At 29.2% G+C, this 21949-nt stretch overlaps 4 protein-coding genes across 13 annotated transcripts; 2 read left to right on the top strand and 2 right to left on the bottom strand.

Annotated features, from left to right (window-relative positions):
* The first annotated feature begins 121 nt into the window (after positions 1-121).
* LOC114164253 (WEB family protein (DUF827)) lies at positions 122-1705 on the top strand. The gene is made up of 2 exons (XM_028048849.2): positions 122-440; positions 1037-1705. The coding sequence occupies exons 1-2, from the start codon at positions 294-296 to the stop codon at positions 1511-1513; spliced, it is 624 nt and encodes a 207-aa protein (XP_027904650.1). The 5' UTR covers positions 122-293; the 3' UTR covers positions 1514-1705.
* A 2588-nt stretch (positions 1706-4293) lies between these two features.
* Positions 4294-4940, bottom strand: LOC114195969 (uncharacterized). Its single transcript, XM_028086424.2, has one exon. The coding sequence runs from the start codon at positions 4906-4908 to the stop codon at positions 4528-4530; it is 381 nt and encodes a 126-aa protein (XP_027942225.1). The 5' UTR covers positions 4909-4940; the 3' UTR covers positions 4294-4527.
* A 3943-nt stretch (positions 4941-8883) lies between these two features.
* Positions 8884-12805, top strand: LOC114162719 (transcription factor E2FC). Its single transcript, XM_028046680.2, has 14 exons — positions 8884-9213; positions 9686-9860; positions 9966-10016; positions 10119-10204; positions 10372-10460; positions 10545-10599; positions 11198-11250; positions 11331-11381; positions 11466-11514; positions 11612-11677; positions 11761-11837; positions 11991-12189; positions 12268-12325; positions 12458-12805. The coding sequence occupies exons 1-14, from the start codon at positions 9082-9084 to the stop codon at positions 12499-12501; spliced, it is 1185 nt and encodes a 394-aa protein (XP_027902481.1). The 5' UTR covers positions 8884-9081; the 3' UTR covers positions 12502-12805.
* Positions 12806-15996: 3191 nt separating this feature from the next.
* Positions 15997-18729, bottom strand: LOC114196225 (putative HVA22-like protein g). 10 transcript variants are annotated; one of them, XM_028086795.2, is made up of 7 exons: positions 18564-18729; positions 17965-18005; positions 17761-17859; positions 17615-17671; positions 17437-17500; positions 17132-17341; positions 15997-16517 (listed from the first exon to the last, which is right to left on the bottom strand). In XM_028086795.2, the coding sequence occupies exons 2-7, from the start codon at positions 17994-17996 to the stop codon at positions 16146-16148; spliced, it is 834 nt and encodes a 277-aa protein (XP_027942596.1). In that variant the 5' UTR covers positions 17997-18005; positions 18564-18729; the 3' UTR covers positions 15997-16145. The 10 variants fall into 10 exon arrangements, with proteins under 10 accessions (XP_027942596.1, XP_085522340.1, XP_027942597.1 ...); XM_085666214.1 differs by having other exon boundaries at positions 17973-18005; positions 18564-18710; XM_028086796.2 differs by lacking the exon at positions 18564-18729 and adding an exon at positions 18115-18550.
* Between the last annotated feature and the right edge of the window lie 3220 nt (positions 18730-21949).

The raw sequence follows: 21949 nt of genomic DNA, 5'->3' as shown, positions 1-21949 counted from the left end.
TCTCTTTAGTTGTGCTCAAAATATATATATATATATATATATATATATATATATATATATATATTTAAACTCTGGGCCATTTTTGTTATTCAACAGCAGCTACAGTAACAAACATAAGAAACAGAATTCTAGTGAAGTGGACGCGAAGAAACGAAGCTTCCAATCTTCATAACATATATCTCAACTCAACCTTCTCCTTTCTCCAATCCTACACTTCTAAACAATCCCCTCTTATTCTTTCTCTCTCACACACCATTTCATTTTCTCTGCTTCACAGTGGAAGCAACACCAACATGAACATGAAAGATGGCGTCATGCTTGTCAGAAAGGCAGAGATAGACACAAGGGCACCATTCCGCTCCGTCAAAGAAGCCGTCTCATTGTTCGGCGAGAAAGTCTTAGCTGGGGAGGTTTATGCAACTGCAAACAAACTCAAAAAGGTTCTACACATCGCTTTCTTTCTTCATCACTTAATTACACAACTATATGCATCACCAGTGGAAGTTACATGCCACCTTAAAAATAACATCACTTATGACATGTTTGGTTACACATTTTAGAATCTCATTTTAGATGGTTTAAATTATCAGTATTTAGTCGCAAATTTCATTCAAGAGGAGTTCAGAAGATTAGACGATAAATAAATGCATCTAGAAAAATCACTCAGGGAACCATTTCGTAGCTCCAATCTTATCCTTTCTTGTAACAGGGTGCAAGCAACAAATGGTTTATTCAGTTGCAGACCGTGTCATGTGCTTTCTTCGTCGTGTCACAGAATAAAGGCACTGAAAAAAAAATATTAATTTACGCTTTGATACTTTAATTACAATTTATTCATTGTATGTTTCAAGCTTTCTATATGAAGTACTGAGATATTATATATAACTACTCTTTTATAACTTTTTACTTTACCTTATACATCATTACTCTTTTTTCGAGTTTCGATATTTTATGTTTGTTGTATAAAAACAATTTCTCGTAAGAATAGTATATTGTGTGAACTGTAAATCTAGTTTAATGTTGAATGCGGTTATAGATGGAGAGTGGAAGAAGTGAAAATGGCGTGGAGTATTCGAGAATTGAAAACGTCGAAGCGGAGCTAGAGGAGACGCGAGAAAACCTGCAGAGGGCTAAGGAAGAAAGCATGGTGATGGCGCATTGTCTGTCTTCTCTGCAGGAAGAGCTTGAACGCACGAAGGAAGAGCTTCAACAACTGAAGCAACGGGAAACCGAGAAACACCCGGTGGAATCTGAAATCGAAGATGTGAAGTTTGTGGAGAATTTAACGACGTTTGGAGTGAAAAGTTCGAGATTTGACGAGGAAAAGATGGAGTTCCAGAAGAAAAGGTACGTGACGTTCGCGAATCCTCCATCGGTGTCTCATATGATGTTACCACAACAAGGGGTTGAAAAGTTGGAAAGGCACCCTTCTCTGAGGAAGAAGAAGAAGTCGTTGATTCCTTTGATTGGAGCCATTTTTTCAAGGAAAAAGGGGAGTCAAGAAGTTCCATGACACAGTTCCAAATCAAATACCACTATGTTAATTTACCACAATAATTGCCTACTGCATTTTGTTTAGAGTTTTTCTTTTTTTTTTCTTTTTATTCTGGAAAAGTTTATTTTCATGTGCACTTTAACAGACTTCAATGGCAGATCGATGGTACAATCTTGTTAATGTAATAAAGAACGCCAATTACAATTTCAATCTCCTTTTCATCTTTTAAATAAAGATAAAGACAAATAAATTGTGTTAATGAGAAATTAATTTAAATGATGTATGTGCCCATAAGTCTAAAACTTCCTTAATACATACGTTCTATTTATGAGTTTTGTAGTTCACCGATCAATAGAAGGACAATGAATGTGCTAATTTAAGATAATTATTATAGATATATGAACCCATCAAAGTCTAATATATGATTAGTTGATTGGAAAAAAAAATTAAATGTGTAATTAAGAATCTATTTATAACCATGTGATTGGAGAAGACTTGACACAACAATTATTTTGATGATATTCTAGTGAAAGAGGAAGAGAAAATCTGTAAACTATTGGTTACTGTACATAATAAAAAAAGCACAAACAATAAAATTTTGGTTTATATACTTGCCACACGTTATAATCTATTTATATTACAAGTAGTTTTTTTTTGTAAGTTAAAACTGTTTAATGTATATATATGTTCAAACAATATTTTTAATATGTATACAGATCGAAACATACCAAATATACTGTTTATATATATATATATATATATATAATCTTACTGATAATTTTATATATAATTTTTTCATTGTTCCCAGACCTCTATAAGACCAAAAATTAACTTTAAATATTTGGGTAGACTTTAAAAGATAGCACAAATGTTACAAGAAAATAGATACTTTACCTTTGTTTTTTTCTCTTTCTTTTTTCCTTCTATCTTTGTTATCTTTTACCTTTTTCATTTTATTCAAAATATTTAAATTTAAAATATATTATTTTTAAAGTTGATTATTTATCGTCTATAAGAATTATAATAAAAAATAATATTAAAAATATTATTATTTTATAATAAAAAATATTATAATCATCAATTAATTGTTTTTTAAAATAATAATAATAATAATTACTATAAATAATGATAATAATAAATTAATTGTAATGATATATTATTATTAAAATAATATATTTTATAATAATATAATAATTATAACTAATATCGATAATTCTTAATATACACTTTTGGGCATTCTTTCTTATCGGTTTAATGTAACATAGAAGATAAAAAAATTGTTTAAAAAAAAAATTACACAAAAAGGATCAATAAGAGTTTCTCCAAGGACAATTACTTGATGTACCGTATCAGTTTCTTCATACACCTTTTATCATAATATACTTTAAGAGATAAATGTTATAATATAATTCATTTGAGTGTACTATTATTATGACATAAAATTTAAGATAAGATTTGTTATCTTTAAACTAAAAATATATATTTTTAAAATATTTAAAATATTTAAAATTAAAATTAAAATTAAACTATATTCAAATATAAGTTTAATACGTATTAGAAAAAAAGTTACATAAAATATTATAGTGAGACATTATATGATTCTCATATACTAAATAAGATAAAGCTTATAATGAAGATATCCGAAATTACTTAAATTCAAATTATACTTATGTATTTAGAAACTATTCCAATTTGATTGGATTTTGTTTGATTTAGGTTTGTAGATATATAGTAAATTTTTAATAATTAGACCATGTTTCAACCGAGGATAAAATCATTAAAAACATCAATGAGTTTATATAATTCCTTTTGATAATACAAACACAAAGGTGTTCTAATATCAATTTAAATATGTGATTATTTTTCGGTAGATTTTATTCTTAGTCTTTCATACTTAATGAAAAGAAAACAAATCCACGAGTTATCTGCAAAAAATAATTTATCGAATAAATAAAACTATGTTTGGATTATTGTTGGATTTCCCGTGTAGGATGATCAATGTACTTTCAAGAAAAAGCTCCTTTTTTACTCTAAAAAAACTCCTTTCTATTTTTAAAAACATAACAACATAATTAATTTATGTTAAACAACGTTGTTTTATATAAAAAAAAACCATAAGCATTCCCAAAAATAAGAATTTATGTATAATTTGAGTAGATAAAAGATTAGTTTTAACTTTAAAAGTCATTTATTTATTTTTATTCTCCTTTCATAAAAGTACTGATCCAAAGTCCGTCCAAAAAAGATAATATCTTAAGGGATTCAAGTATGAGTCTAAGTCTCACATGGAGTAAAAATGAGAAAGTTGAATATCATATAAAAATCAAGGTCCATAAATCCATTGTCTTAAAATGTTGGATTGAGAGTGATATTAATGCGTTATATGATTGGACTCATGTCTCATTGGTGTTAAATCTCTCCGTTGCATCAAAATATTTTGTGTAGTCTTCCTACAAATCTTTAAAAAATTAGTTTTTCAGTATCAAATTAACAATATTTATAAATTTGTCACTCTTCTCTGTCGTAGTTATATTTTTCAAACCAAAGAATGAAATATTGAGTGTGAGGAGTAAGTTGGAGAGAGAAACATAAGGTGACACTGGAAAAGTAGGTGCTGCTGACCTTATTATAATGTGCTACTTGTATTGTATGCCTAATGTAATCCTATTTTCATGATTACAGATAATGGGATATTCATAATATATTCTGCTCTTCACGTTTGCGTTAGTAAGGGAAATGGGTGGGTAGATCCACTTCAAATCCATTTTTATAGATAGTAATTTTGTTTTGCACTTCATTATTCATCCAGAACAACTTAACATTCAACAACATTACCACCCAACACAATTGAAATATCAACAAGTAAAATAGAAGCCAAGGAATCGAAGTAACTCCATTATGCAAAATGCAATAATGCTCTCTCATATACATATACATCATCAATCACTATGCATAAGAAAAAAAAAATCGTACGTGTGATGGCGACATAGCTGAGGTACAGAACATTAATCAAAGGTTGTGTGATGAGAGTCTCAGACAACATCAGATTTTCGACCGTCGAAAATGCCATCTTGTGCCGACTTGTTGAAAAACTCGATGCAATCCGCAATGGCCTCGTTGTAATGCGAGTAAGAGGAATAGTAGGAACTGCATGAAGTCTTGGGCGGTTCGAACCGGTCGGAGACTTTGTGCTTCGAATCGTTGGAGCGACGAGAAGGTAGCGAGAAAACAAGGCGCATGAAGATCTTGCGGAAGCGTTGAAAGAGCTTCATCGCAGAGAGGTTGTTGAACTTGGGAGGAGGAGGAGGAGGAGGAGGTTGAGGTGTTTCTTCAAACGACGCTTCTTCAGTTGCTCCTCTTATTTGAATAACAACAAAATTCTCTGTTCCTCTAACGTCGTTGTTCTTCTGCATTTTTCTCTCCCTTTCACACAATGACACCACCACCTTATAGTTTTAAGGTTTTTGTTGAGCATTTAAAGGTTGAGATTATATTCCATAGTGTGAGGCAAAAAAATATTGATTCCCACCATGTGGCCAAATGATTTGCGTGGCCTTCGATGTCCTCTGAATTTGGTTTCTTGGGTTGATTATGTTGGATTAACATCTGAATGTAAGATTAAAATTTGATGATTTGTTGTTTAGCGGGTAAGTTTATTTTAAAAGGGGAAGAATGATGATCGGTCCACTCTGCCTCAAATATAAAACCTTGACGGATCTCTAACAACAATCATTTGTAACATTTGTGGAACCCATCCAACATGTCCAACGTTAAAGCAACTCATTTTTACCTAATTCCTTCTTTCTGGATTTTTCTTTTATACCTACATTCATCAATCCTGCAAAAGTTTCTGCTTTCACCGTCAAATTATACCAAGAATAGTTAAGAATCCAAGTATCAGTCTAAGTCTCACATTAACCAGAATTGAAAAAGTAGAGCACCATATAAGAATCAAAGTCCATGAACCCATTGTCTTAAGATTTTGGGTTGAGAGTGGTGTCAGTGTCTTATGTGGTTAGGCTCATATCTCATTGGTGTGTTGTATCTCCCCAATAAAATCTCCTCTGTAAAACCTGACAAATGGTACCAGAATTGAGATTAATTATATATATATATATATATATATATATATATATACAATATTCTTGTCTGATAAAATAGCAGTTAATAAAAATAATCCATCCCCAAAAACAAATTATGAATTCAAGTGAAATTAAATTAATTTCTTAATCAAGGTTTCAACCAGTCACCAAATACTTTCCACCAATAACATAAAAAAAAAACAATCAATCAAAGCATCTAAAAACAAAATCAACCTGAGAAGCCAACTCATTGCAACTTATCTCTTGACCATCATAGTGTTGGAGTTGAAAGATTGAATCTCAATCCAACTTAAATCATTTTTCAAGTTGTTTCGTGATTTGAAGCACCTGCCTTAAAAATTGATCTACTTTTTTTTTTTTTTTCTGAGAATGAATGCTAAAAAAAATTGCAACAAATATGCTTGAAACATAGTTCCTGAGTTTTGTGAATAAATTTATTGAATATTTATAAACATGCAATCTTATTTGGAAACTTTGTTTATATTTTGAAAAGCATATTGTACGTCAAAATATAGTTGATTAATGAAATTTCATTGTGTATATACTTTTGAACTAATTAGTAAATCCATGAATAAAATTAATTAGTAAATTAAATACGACTTACTGGTAACACAAATTGACACACACACACACACACATATATATATATATATATATATATATATATATATATATATATATATATATAAAACTTTTGCAAATATAAAAAAATTGTAAGTGAAGTAAAAATAAAATGTTGATTTTTCGGCGGTTTAATTAATGGACAATAATATTTATAAATCTTGTTTTTTTACACATTCTCTCTGAATTTGTTAAAATTAATAAGTTTTTTTTTTTACTTCTCTGATTATTTCTTTTCCTTTCCCTGTGAAAAATAAAATTTAAGAAAAACCTTCTCTTTCCTTTAAGATTTTCCTTCAACAAATCATACTAATAGCACATTATAATGACCTCATCCCACGTATTATTGATATTCGTTTATGTTGAAGTAATTAATCCATCAATATGATTCCTAAGAACATATGATTTCTTACCAATTGGCATAGATTAGAAGCTAAGAATATAATCATTGGCCTTCTTTTTGACACGTTTAAAGAGAAACAATGGATATTATCATTTTAAGTTGAATAAAATAACCACGATTACGTCAATAATGATCCAAATAAAGTCACCTAAATTCTCTGAGTTGAGGCAAATTAACCTGTGTCACTGTATGTTATACAAGTTTATTTAAGAAACCGTTTTTATAAGCTTTGCGAAGAAATCATTGTATGTTAATTTTATGATTTTTGATTAATCACATAATCAGTTGTTAAATTTCATTAATTTTTTTTTTCTAATATCTAGAAAGTTAGCTGCATTTGGTGAAAAGTAGGCAATTGCTTTTTTGGCTGTATGATTTTGCTACATCTTCTGAAATCAATATCGCATAAAAATTCAGTGAATATCGTTAAGTTCATGAACATACATATAATACTAACAATATTCCATTATATAATTAGTTTATGAGGGATAAAGAATGTAAAACGTGGTGATGATTATGAATGAATGAGAATAGTTGAACATTGTGTCTGATGAATTTTATGATTATTGTGAAGGTTTGGGGTAATGATGATTAATTCTTGAGACATTAATCATTGTGTTTTGTACTTGTTTTGCCTAAAAATAACAGATTTAGGATGAGATGAGGTCATTTCTGCATAAAAAACATATACTTTTTTTGATGTCATAACAATCTTGTCTAATTCATAGTTTTCGGTAAAATAAATATTCACATTCACTCCAACTGATTTTCTTTGTGTATCTAAAAGTTATCATCGTGATTCTAAAAATAATAGTGATATTTTAAAAATAACCACTAAATTAATTTCAAATTGAAAAAGTTAAAGTAATTAATATTTATTATTTTGAATTTAATTAAGAGATCAGATTCAAATATATAAAAAAAAAGTAAATCTAGTTCAAATTGCATTTATCAAATCAGTTCTATTAGGCACAAAATCAACAAAACCTTCTTCCAATTTTATACTTATAAAAGAAATTTCAATTCTTAACAAAGATAACTACAAGGAAAATTTCAATAATAATAATAATAATAATAATTTTAAATAAATTTTAAAATTTTAAAATAAATTTAAATTTTATCATAAAAATATTGTTAATATCGGAAAGAAAGAAATTATAAATTAGAAGTAATATATGAAATAAAATAAAAAATCAAACTAAATGCTCAAGAAAAAAAAATACAGTAAATTTAATAACGAGAAAATATTACACTATAAATTGATTGATAGCTGTGACAAAACACATCCTGCACCAATTTTTGGATTTATACTTTCTAACCGGAAATCTAATCTTATTTTTTCAAAATCAATATTTATTTTCTTTTCATTCTTTTATTATTCTTTATATAATTTTATTACTGTAATTTAATAATTAATTTTACGATAAATCTCAATATAGGGTATACAATATAATTTACAAAAAGAATGTTAAAAAAAGGAAGAGGAAAGGTTTTGCAGTTTTTAACTTTTAAATTGAGAATATAATATCTCCTAGTGATACTCCTAATTTTCTATATTCATCCTTAATTTGTATGTCCAACATATAAAAGTCCATTTCTCTTCCGTTGGTCCGTTGAATTTTTTCTTTTTCTCAAACCAACCAAAGCCGAACCATTCATTGACTAAACCCATATACTATTTACACCATCCACTCAACATGTGCACCCTAGCAAATACACATGTTAACATCTTAAGAAGTGAATATCTGAAGTTAATAACTTATTAAATTCCAATAGATTTTATAATAAAGATTCTTGAAATTTTGTCATATTTTTTGAACATTGATTTAATTCATTAAATTTAACTTAACTAATTAAGTTTTTATTACAATAAAAAATAGCGATTTGGAAAAAACTTTCTAAAAAGTATTATATTCTTATTATAAATATAATAAAAACAAAAATGGAAATTCAAATATATAAAATATATGTCTAATTAGAGATAAACTTAATTTTAATTTACCGCAAAATGTCTCTTGTAATTAGAACAATATTTTTTTATATGTTTATGTAAAATATGAAGTATGAGTTGATATAATAATATTTTTTTTCATGTGCAATGGATCTGGGACGAACTTGAGGATGCAAATGGACATGAAAAAGCCCATTAAGGAAAGTTAGGACAGAGAGAGGCCCAAATAGGAGAGAGAAGGGGAGCGGAAGGAAAACAAAAGGCGGGGTGGCGTGTGCATTCGAACTCAACTGACCGCTTTTTTTCGTTGGCGGCCACTCGGTCTCATCTCATCTCAATATCTCATCACTCACTCTTCACTCAACAACGCATTTTTTTTTTTTTTCAAATTTCATAATCTCATTTTCACCCCTTTTTCACCATTTTCCGTTGTTATATAACAGTGTCACTGTTACTCTCACTCCCGCTCTCTCTCTCTCACCAAAACCCTTTCTTCTCTTCTCCATTAATGTCGACTTCTGGCCAGGATCATCATCAATCCCAAGCTCCTCCTCCTCATCCATCTCAATTTAAATTCCACCTATTGCACTCCCCTTCTCACTTTTCTCCCCTTCCCCATTCTCTTTTTTCCAATTTCCCTGTGAGTTTCCTCTTCTCGATTTCTTTCCGTTTTTTCATTTTCTGTTCATGATCGGATGGATAGATCATGCCGCTGATTCCAACTAACACAATCTCATCATGCAAATTATGTGCTGTTTTCTTTGTCATACAATGCATTTATCTCAGTCATAACAACATCTAACATTCACCTAGTCATATGATTTCTTCTTCGGCACACAGTTTAATAAAATTGTTTTTTGGATTATTATAGATGAGCCAATGCTTTCAGGGAATTCAGTGTTTTATTATAAGTTTCTTGATCTAACTTTTGCTACCAACAACTTTTTGAACTTGCGGATTCAACTAGGTTCTGTGTACAGTAAAAAAAAATGTCTCTATAATTGAATTTTGTTTTTGTTCAACTTTTAGATATTAGAATACTATGCTGAAAAGCTTCCTCGAACTTGTAGTTTTTGTATGACTTTAATGTTCGCATTCAACTACCTATGCAGTCCAGTCAAAGATATGAAAGCAGTCACACAAGTAATCTCGAAGTAGCTCCGGACATGAGTAAAACAGTTTATCTCCCCCCTCCAGTTCAAACCCAGCCTACCGAAAGAGGAAAGCAAAATGGTAAATCAAAATTTTCTAGAAACACAAAATCTGGGACTCACCGACCTAGTGCTGGTAACACTCTTTTAGATCATGATTCTGTTAAACTCTTCATTCCTTGCTTTTTTATTATAACTATTATCTTGCTGAAGTTTATGTTTAGTGCATTTTCCTTTTCAGATTCACCGAATTCAACTGTGGTTAACAACTGTCGTTATGACAGTTCCTTAGGTATGTGTATATTAAAGTATTACTCCACTTACTCCACTGGCCCTTTTTAACTCAATTGTTAAGGTGACTCTCTTTGTAATGCTTATAATATGCCTTGGACAGGACTGTTGACAAAGAAATTTGTTAGCTTGATCCAAGATGCTAAGGATGGCACCCTGGATCTTAACAAAACCGCTGAGATCTTGGAGGTATAGAAAATGACTTTCATAGTTTTGTTCACAGAGGGCTCCTTTGTTAGGCTTATTCTGGGCTTCAGTCCTTTTAACTTAAATTTTCCTATTTGTGCTATTAGTACATGCACTTCTGCTTCCTGGTTTTATAATTGTTTTATAATATATCTAACTAATTTTGACAGGTTCAGAAAAGGAGAATTTATGACATTACAAATGTTCTCGAAGGAGTAGGATTGATAGAGAAAACTTCAAAGAATCATATACAGTGGAAGTAAATATTATTATTTGTTTGTTACTTTGAAGCTTCTTTATCAGAGTTCTGATATATATGATACATGTTGTGTTTTACGCGCAGGGGATGTGATGGACTTGGACCACGAGAACTGGAAAACCAAATTAACAGTCTAAAGGTTTTGGATTTTTTTAGTTGACTCGGTTCAGTTCTCCTGCTTTTAGACTGCTTGCATGGTTGCTTTGAATTGTAAACATGACTTAATTTTTTACACACGACCATCTTTTTTGTCAGCTTTTACATAAGATCATATAAGTGAAAAATGAAAACCTACTTTGCCTCTTTTGATCAAAATAATTGTACGGTTAAGAGCAGCAGAGGATGAAGAAATTGATCAAAATAAAATTCAAGTTGATTGCAGTAATTTTAAACTTAAACTGGTCAAGGCAAAATTTTCAGGTCACATAATTGCATCCTAAGAGAATCAATTGTCGTGAGTATCTGTGTTATGTAGAAACTTAAGCTTATGTGACATGTTTCTGAATGACTTTAGTGTCTCTTACAAAACAATACATGATATGATGCATTTTAATAAGCTTCTTAGACGTGGCAAAATCTGAATGTAACATGATTCCATCACTTAAATATAGATTGGGTATAAACCCCATACTATGGAACGAATGTATTGGTCTCGCCACTTCTATCCTGAACTAAATATGCCAATACTGCATTGTACTAGTGATTCGGTCCAACTCTGACAATTTGATTCAATACAGGCTGAAGTTGAAAGTCTATATGGCAGGGAATGTGAACTTGATGATTGTATAAGGTCTGTTTGCAACTGATATCGTGTGAAGTTCCATATGGTTGATCTATTTTTTTAAAACAATTACCATTTTAATTTCTCAGGAGAAAACAGGAGCTTCTAAGAAACCTAGAAGAAAGTGAAAGCTCCCAGAAGTAGGAATTTCTGATAACTTCTCTTGTGTTTAAGTTGCAATTTCTAGGTTTCTTTACCTGATAGTATGCTTGCTTGATCATTAGGTACCTTTTTTTGACCAAGGAAGAGATTCTTAATCTTCCATGCTTCCAGGTCATTTTTTTTTTTTCTAAACGCTTACATTTTATGAAGATATATCTATTTAATTTACCATTATGACCACTTTACTTATTATCTACTATTTTCACAGAATCAAGAAATTATTGCAATCAAGGCTCCAAAAGCTAGTTTCATCGAGGTTCCTGATCCTGATGAGGTGGTATCTACTTTCGACTAACTTGGGTATTGAAACATGTTTGGTGTATCAGAGTTTTTCTGACTCCTCACTCAAATGAGCAGGAATCAGTTTTCCGGCAAAGGCAGTACAAAATGATTGTTAGAAGCGCCACGGGACCAATATATTTGTACCTCTTGAGGTACTACTCTTCTGTAACATTTCATCCAAAAGTTTCTTTATTAAGTTCTCTCTGTGTTTGCTTTTGTTAAATCTTTGCTTTGTTTGTTTAAAGGTCATTTTTCCTTTGTATTTTGAGTCTTCTAATTACTGCTGAACTTTTTAACCCTTGAAGCAAGGACGACTGCAAGTATGAGGATGATAGTGTCAAACGGGTGAAATTAATGGATCCATCATGGAAGAGTGAGCAATGCAGAAATAGAGGTGTGGGATTATTAGAAAGACAAGACGATGAAAAAAATACTTCTGAAAGTTTCAATTTTCATGGATCACAGGCATCTGGAATTCAAGAAATAACTCCCACTGATTTTGAAGTATGTATAACTTGAAGCTCTGAGTGGTAAAATACCAAAATCTGGAAAAACATGTCATGTTATTGTGTTTATTTGCAGATGGAAGATGACTACTGGTTTCAGTCAGATCCTGGAGTAAGGCTAACAGAACTGTGGGGTACCAATATCTTCTAACTAAGCCCTACTATATGAATTTGATTCTTGGATTTTTGCCCTACATGGGGATGAAAGTCGACCAGTTTTAAAGCTCATGTCAACTAATTCTCAGTTTTTTTTTTGTTCTGTTCAGAAAATGAGCCAATGATGCAGATAGATGAGTTTCAAGACTATTAATGCAGTAAGTGGAGTGAGATTTTCTACAGACCAAGCTTCACAAACAGATACGATTAATGAGTTAGAGATAGACCATAAATTATTCCAGATGACACAAAGGTACATTTCAAACTGTAAATTTCAGCTCTCTTCTCTCTCTCTCTCTCTCTCTCTCTCTCTCTCTCTCTCTCTCTCTCTTTTTCTTTCTTTCTTTGGCTCTTCTTTGTTTTGAATAGGGTAATTGTTACCTCCTACCGTGTAACTGATGAATGAATAAGGTTGAGGTATAACTTCTAAATACAAGTGTTTCAAATTTAACTCCTAATATAAAGTTGCAAATCATCTGTGAAATTTTTTAGGACAGATTGCATATTTTTTCAGAAGTATTTATATCTCACAAAAAAGAACTAAGTTGACGGACAATTAATGTTGCTCTTTATTATGACTTAATTTCTTGTTGAATTTCTTTTCTAATATCATTATATATCTCCATTAATTAGTTGATAGATTCAAATCTAAAATTTATACCGCAAAGAGTGAGAGATTTCTTGAAATTATCCTTAGGATATTTACCCATCCGAGTGATCCTTCATAAGTTTTTTTTTTTTTTCATTCACATAATTTTTTTTAGCAACTCTATTTCATTACAATTTCATCGCCTGATTCTCGTTATTAACCGTTGCTTCCTACAAGCAACAGGTATATTGAGTAATTTCTCTGGAATCCAGAAGTAATTGGTGTCAAACATTGCTGGATATATTTTTTGTATACATAATTGACTTAAAACTTGTATTAAATCAAATTACTTTGCTAGAATTTGTATCACTAGTTACTTTAGGCTTTAATATCATAATTGACTTAAAACACTTTTGTGGCTTTCAGTCTGGTTAAAACTTTTTAAAATTCTTAGTTAAGAGCTTCAAATTTAGGTATCTAAAACCTTGATTTGTTAATTAAATAATAATGTGTTCAGTTGTCACTTTAATGTTATAATTTAATATATATTCTTATGTAATTGAAAGTTTAAACTAATTAATACTCTCTCTACACACATAATAATTATTATTAATACTTATGTTTTTTATAATAAAATAATTAAATAAAATAACATTAATTTAAATTTCAAAATTTTTAAATTAATTTGTTCAATATATTTTTATTTGAAATATACTTTTTTTATTTATTAAGATTTTATAATACTTTTTAATTTAATTTAAAATTTAGTTTAACTTTAATTTATATTTTAAAAAGCATTTTAACTTTACTTTGTATTTTAGAAAGTATTTTAACTTTAATTTATATTTTAAAATGTTTTTATAAATTTATTTTACAATTTTTTTAAATATATACAAAAAAAAATTATTCTGTTACACTAATAAAATCAACTACAAATTTTTACTATTTTTTCTTATTCCATCAGTCAACTTCAACTTTTTCGTTTCCTTTTTTTCACTCCTTTTACATTGTTTCTGTTTTGACTATTTGATTGTTTACGCAAGAATGAAAATGAGTTTTTCTTTTATCTATCAATTTATACAGATTTGAGTTTATGAGAAGGAGAGGTAGTTTAGTAACATGAGGTTATAATTTTGTAAATTGATGCAATGAATAATTGAAATTTGTTATTTCAATGTCAATATCTTTAAATTAAAAGTATCATTAGAAAGATTTGACATAATTTCACTATTTAGATTAATAGAATACGACCATGGTGTCATTTTCATATCGATTCATCATTAAGTTATGCATTAACGCAATAAGAAACTTAATGTTAGGATTAGCATTTGCTATATTAGATTTAACTTATTTGGAATTGATTCACTCAAATAAAAATTCACAAAAATTATGTAAAAATGGATACTTTTGTTTGATTTTTGTTTTTTCTGTTTTTTTCATTATACTAAATGTCTGTTTTTTCAATATAATAAAAAAATTATAATCTTATTACAAAAAAATTAATTTTGTTTGAGTTCTATCAATGTTAAATTAAATACATCTTTGGTTTTTAATATAATTATTAAATTTCTTTATTAAAGAAAAATTAACATTAATATGTAGTTAACCTTTTATTTTTTTATTTTGTAAATAGAGAGTTCTTATTGATTTCTTCAAAATTAATTGCATACTAACTCTAATTTTCTCTTTAACATATCTGTGACAATTATTAAGACATGTTGAATCATATTAGTCACCAATGAAATTTAAACAAAATTAAGTTTTTTTGTAAATAATTCAGTTGTTATCAACCAACTATTTTTATTCATATTTTAATACTAATTTACATAAAACATTTAACAAAAAAACTTGTACTACACGTTCATCTTTCACAAATTAATTTAAGTATTTATTGGTTATTTCGTATTTTAAAAAAAAAAATCACACATGCTTCGTTAACCTTGGCTTTTACCGACTACTGTAGTGTGATTCTATTTCTAAAATCTTATCATTGCTGTACAAAATGAATGTGACACCAAAACAAAAGACCTAATATCCTCAGTCCCTAACGAAAGGACTACACTATCATGTTGGAAACAATACATGAAATCCTAAGTACATTAACAACAAAAATATCCTTACTAGAACATTCATCGTTGGAAAGAGCCCATTGTTGGCACATCGTTGGGGGCACGCCAAAAATTTGACGATTCTTTCGCTGATTATTGCATAGAAATTCACAACACTAAGTGCGATATGGAAGGATCACATGCAACATAGTCAATGTACACACACTATACTTTGCGCAATGATAGTAAGTTAGTTTTGATTTCATAAATTTTATTACAGTTCTCAATAGCTGCAACTCTTTTAATAATCGAATTGGTGATCAAATTTATAAATAAGACAATTTATCTTTAATAAAACTATACGTTTATTTCTTTAGATAAAATTAAGAATGACAAAAATATCTATGTTTGTGAATATTCACAGATAAAATTTGTAACATATAATTGGTATCAGGAGATAGTGAATATTTTAATTTTTGTTTATAAATAAATCGAGTAAGTATTGTATTATTTGTGCGGACAGATATCCATTACCTACAAAAGATTAAAATTAAAATTTAATTTATGGTTTTTTAAGTAAAATTTTAATTAAATTAAAATTTAATTCATATTTTATATTTTTTATAATTTTATTTAAATTTTATTTTAAAATTTATAAAATATATTTTTTAAATATTCATAAATATATATGAGTATTCACGAATTTTAAAATATCTGTAAATATTTTTAAGAAAAGTATTTGATAGATAACGAGTAAATCTTTTGTTACGAATCAAGTTTTGGATACGCATTATCCATAGATAACTCGATCCATGTCATTCCTAAATATTATTCTTGATATTTAAAAAATAAAAAGAATATTCTTATAAATATATATTTAAAATCACCTTTTTTATGTTTTTAATATTTACAAATAGAATATAAAGTGGAAAAAAATAGTCAGTATGTTAGAGAAATAAAATGAGCACTTATACTTTTTTTGGTCTAACAAGGAGTTAAGAATGATAAGATCTGGTAAAAAAAATTAAAATTATTCGTAAGAAAGAAAAAAAAAAAAAAAACCAATAGATGGAATGAAGCTGAGGCAAGTGATTTACATAAAATTGTACAATTGGACACCCACCATTGTTTTTGAGGCTAAAAGTTGAAACTATTGATGTCCTAACGGATTCCAGCTGATCGATTTTTTCTTAGTCTAGCTCGTGTAACCCTAATACTTTCTTCCATTATGGTATCTTCCAAGGGAGGGTTCTCATCTTCATTTGCAGAAGAGGATGAAGGTGCCATTGACTCTTCCTCGGCAGGTACGGATTGGTTGGTATTTTCAGGCATAGAATTGGACTTCTGACTCTTTAAACCTGCAGCTACAGTAGAGGAGGGTGCTTTAGGCACTTGTGGTTCCTCTGTTACTTCTTTCTGGAGCTGACTTGATGTGTAAGAAGCAGAAGATGGATCTTCAGCTCGTGGTTCTGTTGAAGCCGCTGGTTGGCTATTACTAGATGGGGGTTGACGCACCCTCGCAGTTGATGGTTGCTGTGAAATTGAAGAGATTTTAATGGGAGAAAGGCCATGGAGATGGCATTTGATACAGCAAAGAAAAACTATAATTAACTTATTTTTGAAAAATAATCACTTTTCTCACCCCTTATTTTTTGAAAAAAGCTTTCAAATAATATGCGAGATTATTTTTTCTTATATGAGCTAATCAATCAAATATCAAATAACACTCCACAAATTAGAGATAATTGATCAATAAGACACATGCAAACTATATCTCCCTCCTATAATAACCGTATTAACTTCCATTAGATGAATTTGGTGCTGGCATGCACATCTATATATAGTTATGTACTAACACATGTTAATATATGTGTGTGCATCCTGGAATTCAACAACAGAATGAAGGGCAAGCATAGCAAATCAAGTTTGCGATTTGGAAAGCTTATTTCTCAGGTAACTTTTTTCCGAAAAATTCTCTTAAGTTGACAAAAATACTATCTAATGCTTTCTCCAGAATATGCAGAATCAAGCAGATACCAAGTCTGATGATATAGAAAAAGCTCAAATTTATGTGCATAGAAATTTCAGTATAGCTAGCCACACGTCGATTATAACAGTAGACAAGCCAAGATATGCTCAACAACTACCTGAGTAGGGCGTGTAGAAGTTGTTGATTGGGCAGCAACATACTGCAAAATGTCAAATACTCTAGTCTGGCCATAGCTTGCAGCTTTTTGCCAATACAAAACTGCGATGTCTCCTGCCCTTGTCCTTAGTTCCGATAAGCTGCGATCAATTTCTGGTTCATGTTTTGCAACATACGGTCTAAAGAAAGAATCGTACACATATGTTGTTCCCTAAAACAGTTAATGATATTAAATTCAACCGTCAAGTTGAAGAGAAACAACTAATGGAGCAATACCAGACTCCACCATAGTAGTTAATTTCATACCTTAGTTTTCGGGTACCACAAGTATATGAAAAATGCCAACTTAGCTTCACTGTACATTGGGACCCTTCAAGAAAAATAAGCTGCTTATTTAATAAGATAGCACAATAAACTTTTTCCTTTTATAATTACAGAAAAGACATAGCATTCTCTGCATCCATTCAGAGATACTATCCATTACCAAGAAATAAAAGTATCACCAATCCGCTCACATATTGTCAAAACAGCTACCAAAATCCTGCAACACAAGGGGTACAAAAAGAATTCAATATTGCATTTACCAATAGCTCTGTACAAGTTTTACGCCATGGTGGATGTGCAATCTACCAGTACTGGCACCAAAAGCGAAGCTGTTCAATTTCTGGTCTATTCTTTTCAACTGCCTTATAGCACTCATAGGCTGGGAAGGCATAGCCAAAAACCATCCTATCAACAAGTAGATGGAAATATACAAATTCAATAAATCTTGAAAATTAAAGAAAACCCCCATCATACAAAAACGATCAGAGATTTAGTACAGCATGAACATACACAAGTACCCTCGTAATAAAAGATCCTATCATTGTGTATCCCTGCCATGGAACAAAAAAGAAGAAGATAACTGGTTAAGTCAAACAAGATAGCTTCCAAGACTTCCCAGAGACTGAAACTGAAGAAGAATTGTAAGTCTAAAAGATATACCCATCAGTAATTAAACTTGCTTTAATATGAGAGAAAACGCACAAATTTAGTTACAACGATTGTCATTTCAAAGAGGACTAAGCATAATAAAACTAGGTTCAACACAAATTAAAGCCGTATATTCACATAACCCTAGGCTTCTCAATGGAAACATCACTTTGTGCAACGCAAATTGAAACGAAAGCCAAACGAGGTCCATGTAGTAAACAATAATCGGTTGCGTGCTGATTTAGATTGAAATTGCAAACACACGTGGAAGCTGAGAAACACGCGTTTCTTTTGCGTCGTTGACTCCAAACAACACACAATTCGAATTAGGGCGAAGTAAAATAAAGATCGGTTTGCAACATGGAACTCAAGAAAACAGACGCCAACAACAACGACACAGAGAACCTCGTTGAATTTAATTTACAGTTGGGAAAATAAATGAAGTGAGAAAAGTGTAATACCTGTCTGGTGTGAGAGAAAGAAAGAAAAATCGTGTATAATCCAAAAATAAAATGAGTTTATAGAGAGAAATGAGAGAATGTGAGGAAAAGTGGAGAAAGAGGAAGAGAAGTTGAGAAATGGAGCCGTTTGATTTTGTGTTTAATTTGTAATTGCTTCGATACCAGTTCATGAATATATACATCTACGTATACATACGGCAGATACTCTTTTCTACTCTACGCTCTAACTTAACCCAACCCAACCCAACCATGGATTTGGGTTCAGTGTGGCCTTCAATACTCTTTCTACTTTCATCATAAATTAGTGATAAATTAATAGTTAAATGCATTATGTAAAGAAATGTGAAAAGGTTAAATTAAAATTTAATTAACATAATTGATAAATATACAATGATATATTTTTTTTCTTCAAATATCTTTTCGTTTAATGGTTCATAAACCAATTTCCCAAAATATGGTGAAACATTAAAGCGAGATATGTTTTCATTTACACAAACGATATTGAGATTGAAGTCATAACTAATTAGTTATCGGAAGGAATAATTAATACTTTCATTAGGTTAAATAAGGAATAATATTTCTTTTAATAAATAACACTGATTAAACTATGACGTTAATTTTACTAATAGTACATATAAATTAAACTCTTCATACGCATGACTCGTAAAAATATAAGTAATTGGATGAATTGATAGAGTCTATGAATGGTAACTTCTAATTACTCATGATTGTGATAGTTACAGAAGTTGATAACGGAGCATCCACTCACGGTCCCATTACGGGTAAGTGCTTTCTCTTCGTTATCTATCCATCCATGGTGCTTCTTTTTGTCAACCACTACAAGGGTCAAAGGTAACACTAATATTGCAACATGAAAGTATATTTGACCTCATGAGTTAAATGTGAAACCCTGTAAGGGAAATTTAGTTTTAATTTTTCAAAATAAATGAACACCTTTTAGTCACTTGTTTATGAAATTTTATTATGTATAGAACTTTATTTATTTTTTATACGTACAAAATATAAAGAACAACTTAAACCAATAACAATATCTACTTTTTCTAAAAACAAATATGATTATATCTATAAAAAGTAAAAATATTTTACATTACAATTTTGGACACTTGTTTAAGAGGATAAGACTTTTATTTTCACCACGATCTATTAACTGAATTTTCGTACCTGTTTTTTTTTCTTATTACATAATAATTTGTAATTACAACCCATGAGATTTTTTTAACATTTTAAAATTTTTCAAATTTAATTCTTTTTTTTTTGTTATTAAACTAGAGAAAAAAAAGTATATATATATATATATATATGAACGTTATTTTTTTATAATAAAAAGTAATAAAAATATATTTACAAAAATAAATAAAATAATTTTTAATTATGAATAATTTTTATTTATTTTATAAATATTTTTTGTTTAATTAAAAAAAATTAGAAAAAAAATAAATTTAGAAAAAAAGAGATTAAATTTCAAAAATTAGTTAAATTTAAATAAAACTTTAACTTGAAGAGTAAAAATAGAAAAAAAAATGGAACAAAGAGAGAAATTCTCTTTATTTATACATAGGTATAGATTTAATTACTTTAACTTGCTAATGTAAATTAAATTTAGTTTTTTTTCTTTATGAAAATAGAAAAATTAAATCTTAATCTATTTTAAATTCAACAAATTAGGGAGTATACTTGTATCTAGTACTATAGAAATAATTTCGCAGTATTTTATGTAAAAAAAATAAAATTAGCACTACTAACTAATACAATATGGGGGTGCAAAAGAAAAAAAATTAGGGTGCAATAGTCACAATATATATTGCGAAAACATCCTCTAGAATATTAGTTACTTAGGTTTGTACAAATAAATTACTTACAATGGTTATAACTCATCTAAAAACTTTCGTTTACTTTTCTTACATATTAAATAGCATCAAATGTAGGAATTTTTTGATTTAATATTTTTATAATATTAAAAAATTTAAAATAATTTAACTTTATTATTTCATCAATATTAAATTGCAAAATTAAAAAAAAAATTTGGCAACTATTTTAATGTAGGAATTAATTACACGTCTTTTCGTATGTAGGGATTTTAATCCTTTTCTCTATGGTGGCAATGTGGACTTGGTCTAGTCCGCAGTCCCACCAGAAAAATGCAGGGTGTGTCAGAATATTGAGTTTGCTGGCCTGCATAAGTCTGGCTTGCAAAAGTTCACGGGCCGCATTGGCTGGCCCGCTGACCCGTAAAAAAAATTATACTTGTGTATATCGGTAACTTTTTTTTTGGACTTCTATATGAACGTTCCAAATTCATGTATGAGTGAAAAATAAAAGTATTATGTATTTTTGAATGTGCTAAAATTTAAAGGATACATCGTGTATGTCAAAGTACAAATATAAATATGATGAAAACGTTGAATTATCAATTTATCATCCAATTGTTCAAAGTTGCTGCTTAATCTTGTGAGCTTATTTTGTGAACTTGTTAAAAAATTTCAATTTGTTGAACATTAAAAGCTTCGTGATAAGAATTTAAAAAGAAAGACAGGCTAGCTGATGGGTCCGCACTTATGCAAAACATGTCAGGCTTTTTAGCCCGCGTTGAAAATGCGAAACAAGACAGTCCAATCCGCATTATATGGACCAAGTGCGAACCGCACTAGATCGGCCCACATTGCCACCCCTAATATATATAAGAGTATGAAAATAACTACAAAGGGTTATCGGGTTTGAAGAGGGAAAAAACTAGTTTAACATGTGTAATATTAATAAAATTATTTAGAATTCGAATGCAGGCTAATTTTGTTTTTTTTTTAATATTTAAAAAAAAGAAAAAAAGTATAAAATTAAAAACTCAAATTAATAATAAATATTAATTTTAATTTTGAAATTATGAAAAATAAAATAAATAGAGTGATTTAAATAAAATAAATATCACAATGTTATATATATATATATATTAATAATTTAATAACTTTTGTAATTATTTATGACGATAATTATTTTTTCACTAAATATTTAAAATATTTTTAAAAAATTATTAATACTACGTTGGAAAAGTAAAATTATTTGAAATGGTTAATAAAAAATTATTTTATATCAACCTTAACTCTTGTCTTAATCATAACCCTAGTCTTAGCCATTACCCTATATCTCTACAATCCACTTATATTATTCATTTTTAATTGATGTGAAACTTCGTACTAGTCATTTTATTTATTTTTAGCGAATGTGTGACTTTATACTCACATTTAATCATAACAATCCCCCTTAAATAGGTTTATGGGATTTTCTACTTATATACTAATCATTTTTCTCAAATTTTTACATGATCTAGGGCTTTAGACTTAACATAATCTCTCCCTCAGTAGGTTTTACAG

This window comes from Vigna unguiculata, chromosome 9, assembly GCF_037176805.1.
Source record: "Vigna unguiculata cultivar grain cowpea cultivar isolate G323 ecotype 2 chromosome 9, ASM3717680v1, whole genome shotgun sequence".
In the NCBI taxonomy this organism is placed as follows: Eukaryota; Viridiplantae; Streptophyta; class Magnoliopsida; order Fabales; family Fabaceae; genus Vigna; species Vigna unguiculata.
This window is presented reverse-complemented; position numbering and strand designations above follow the sequence as displayed.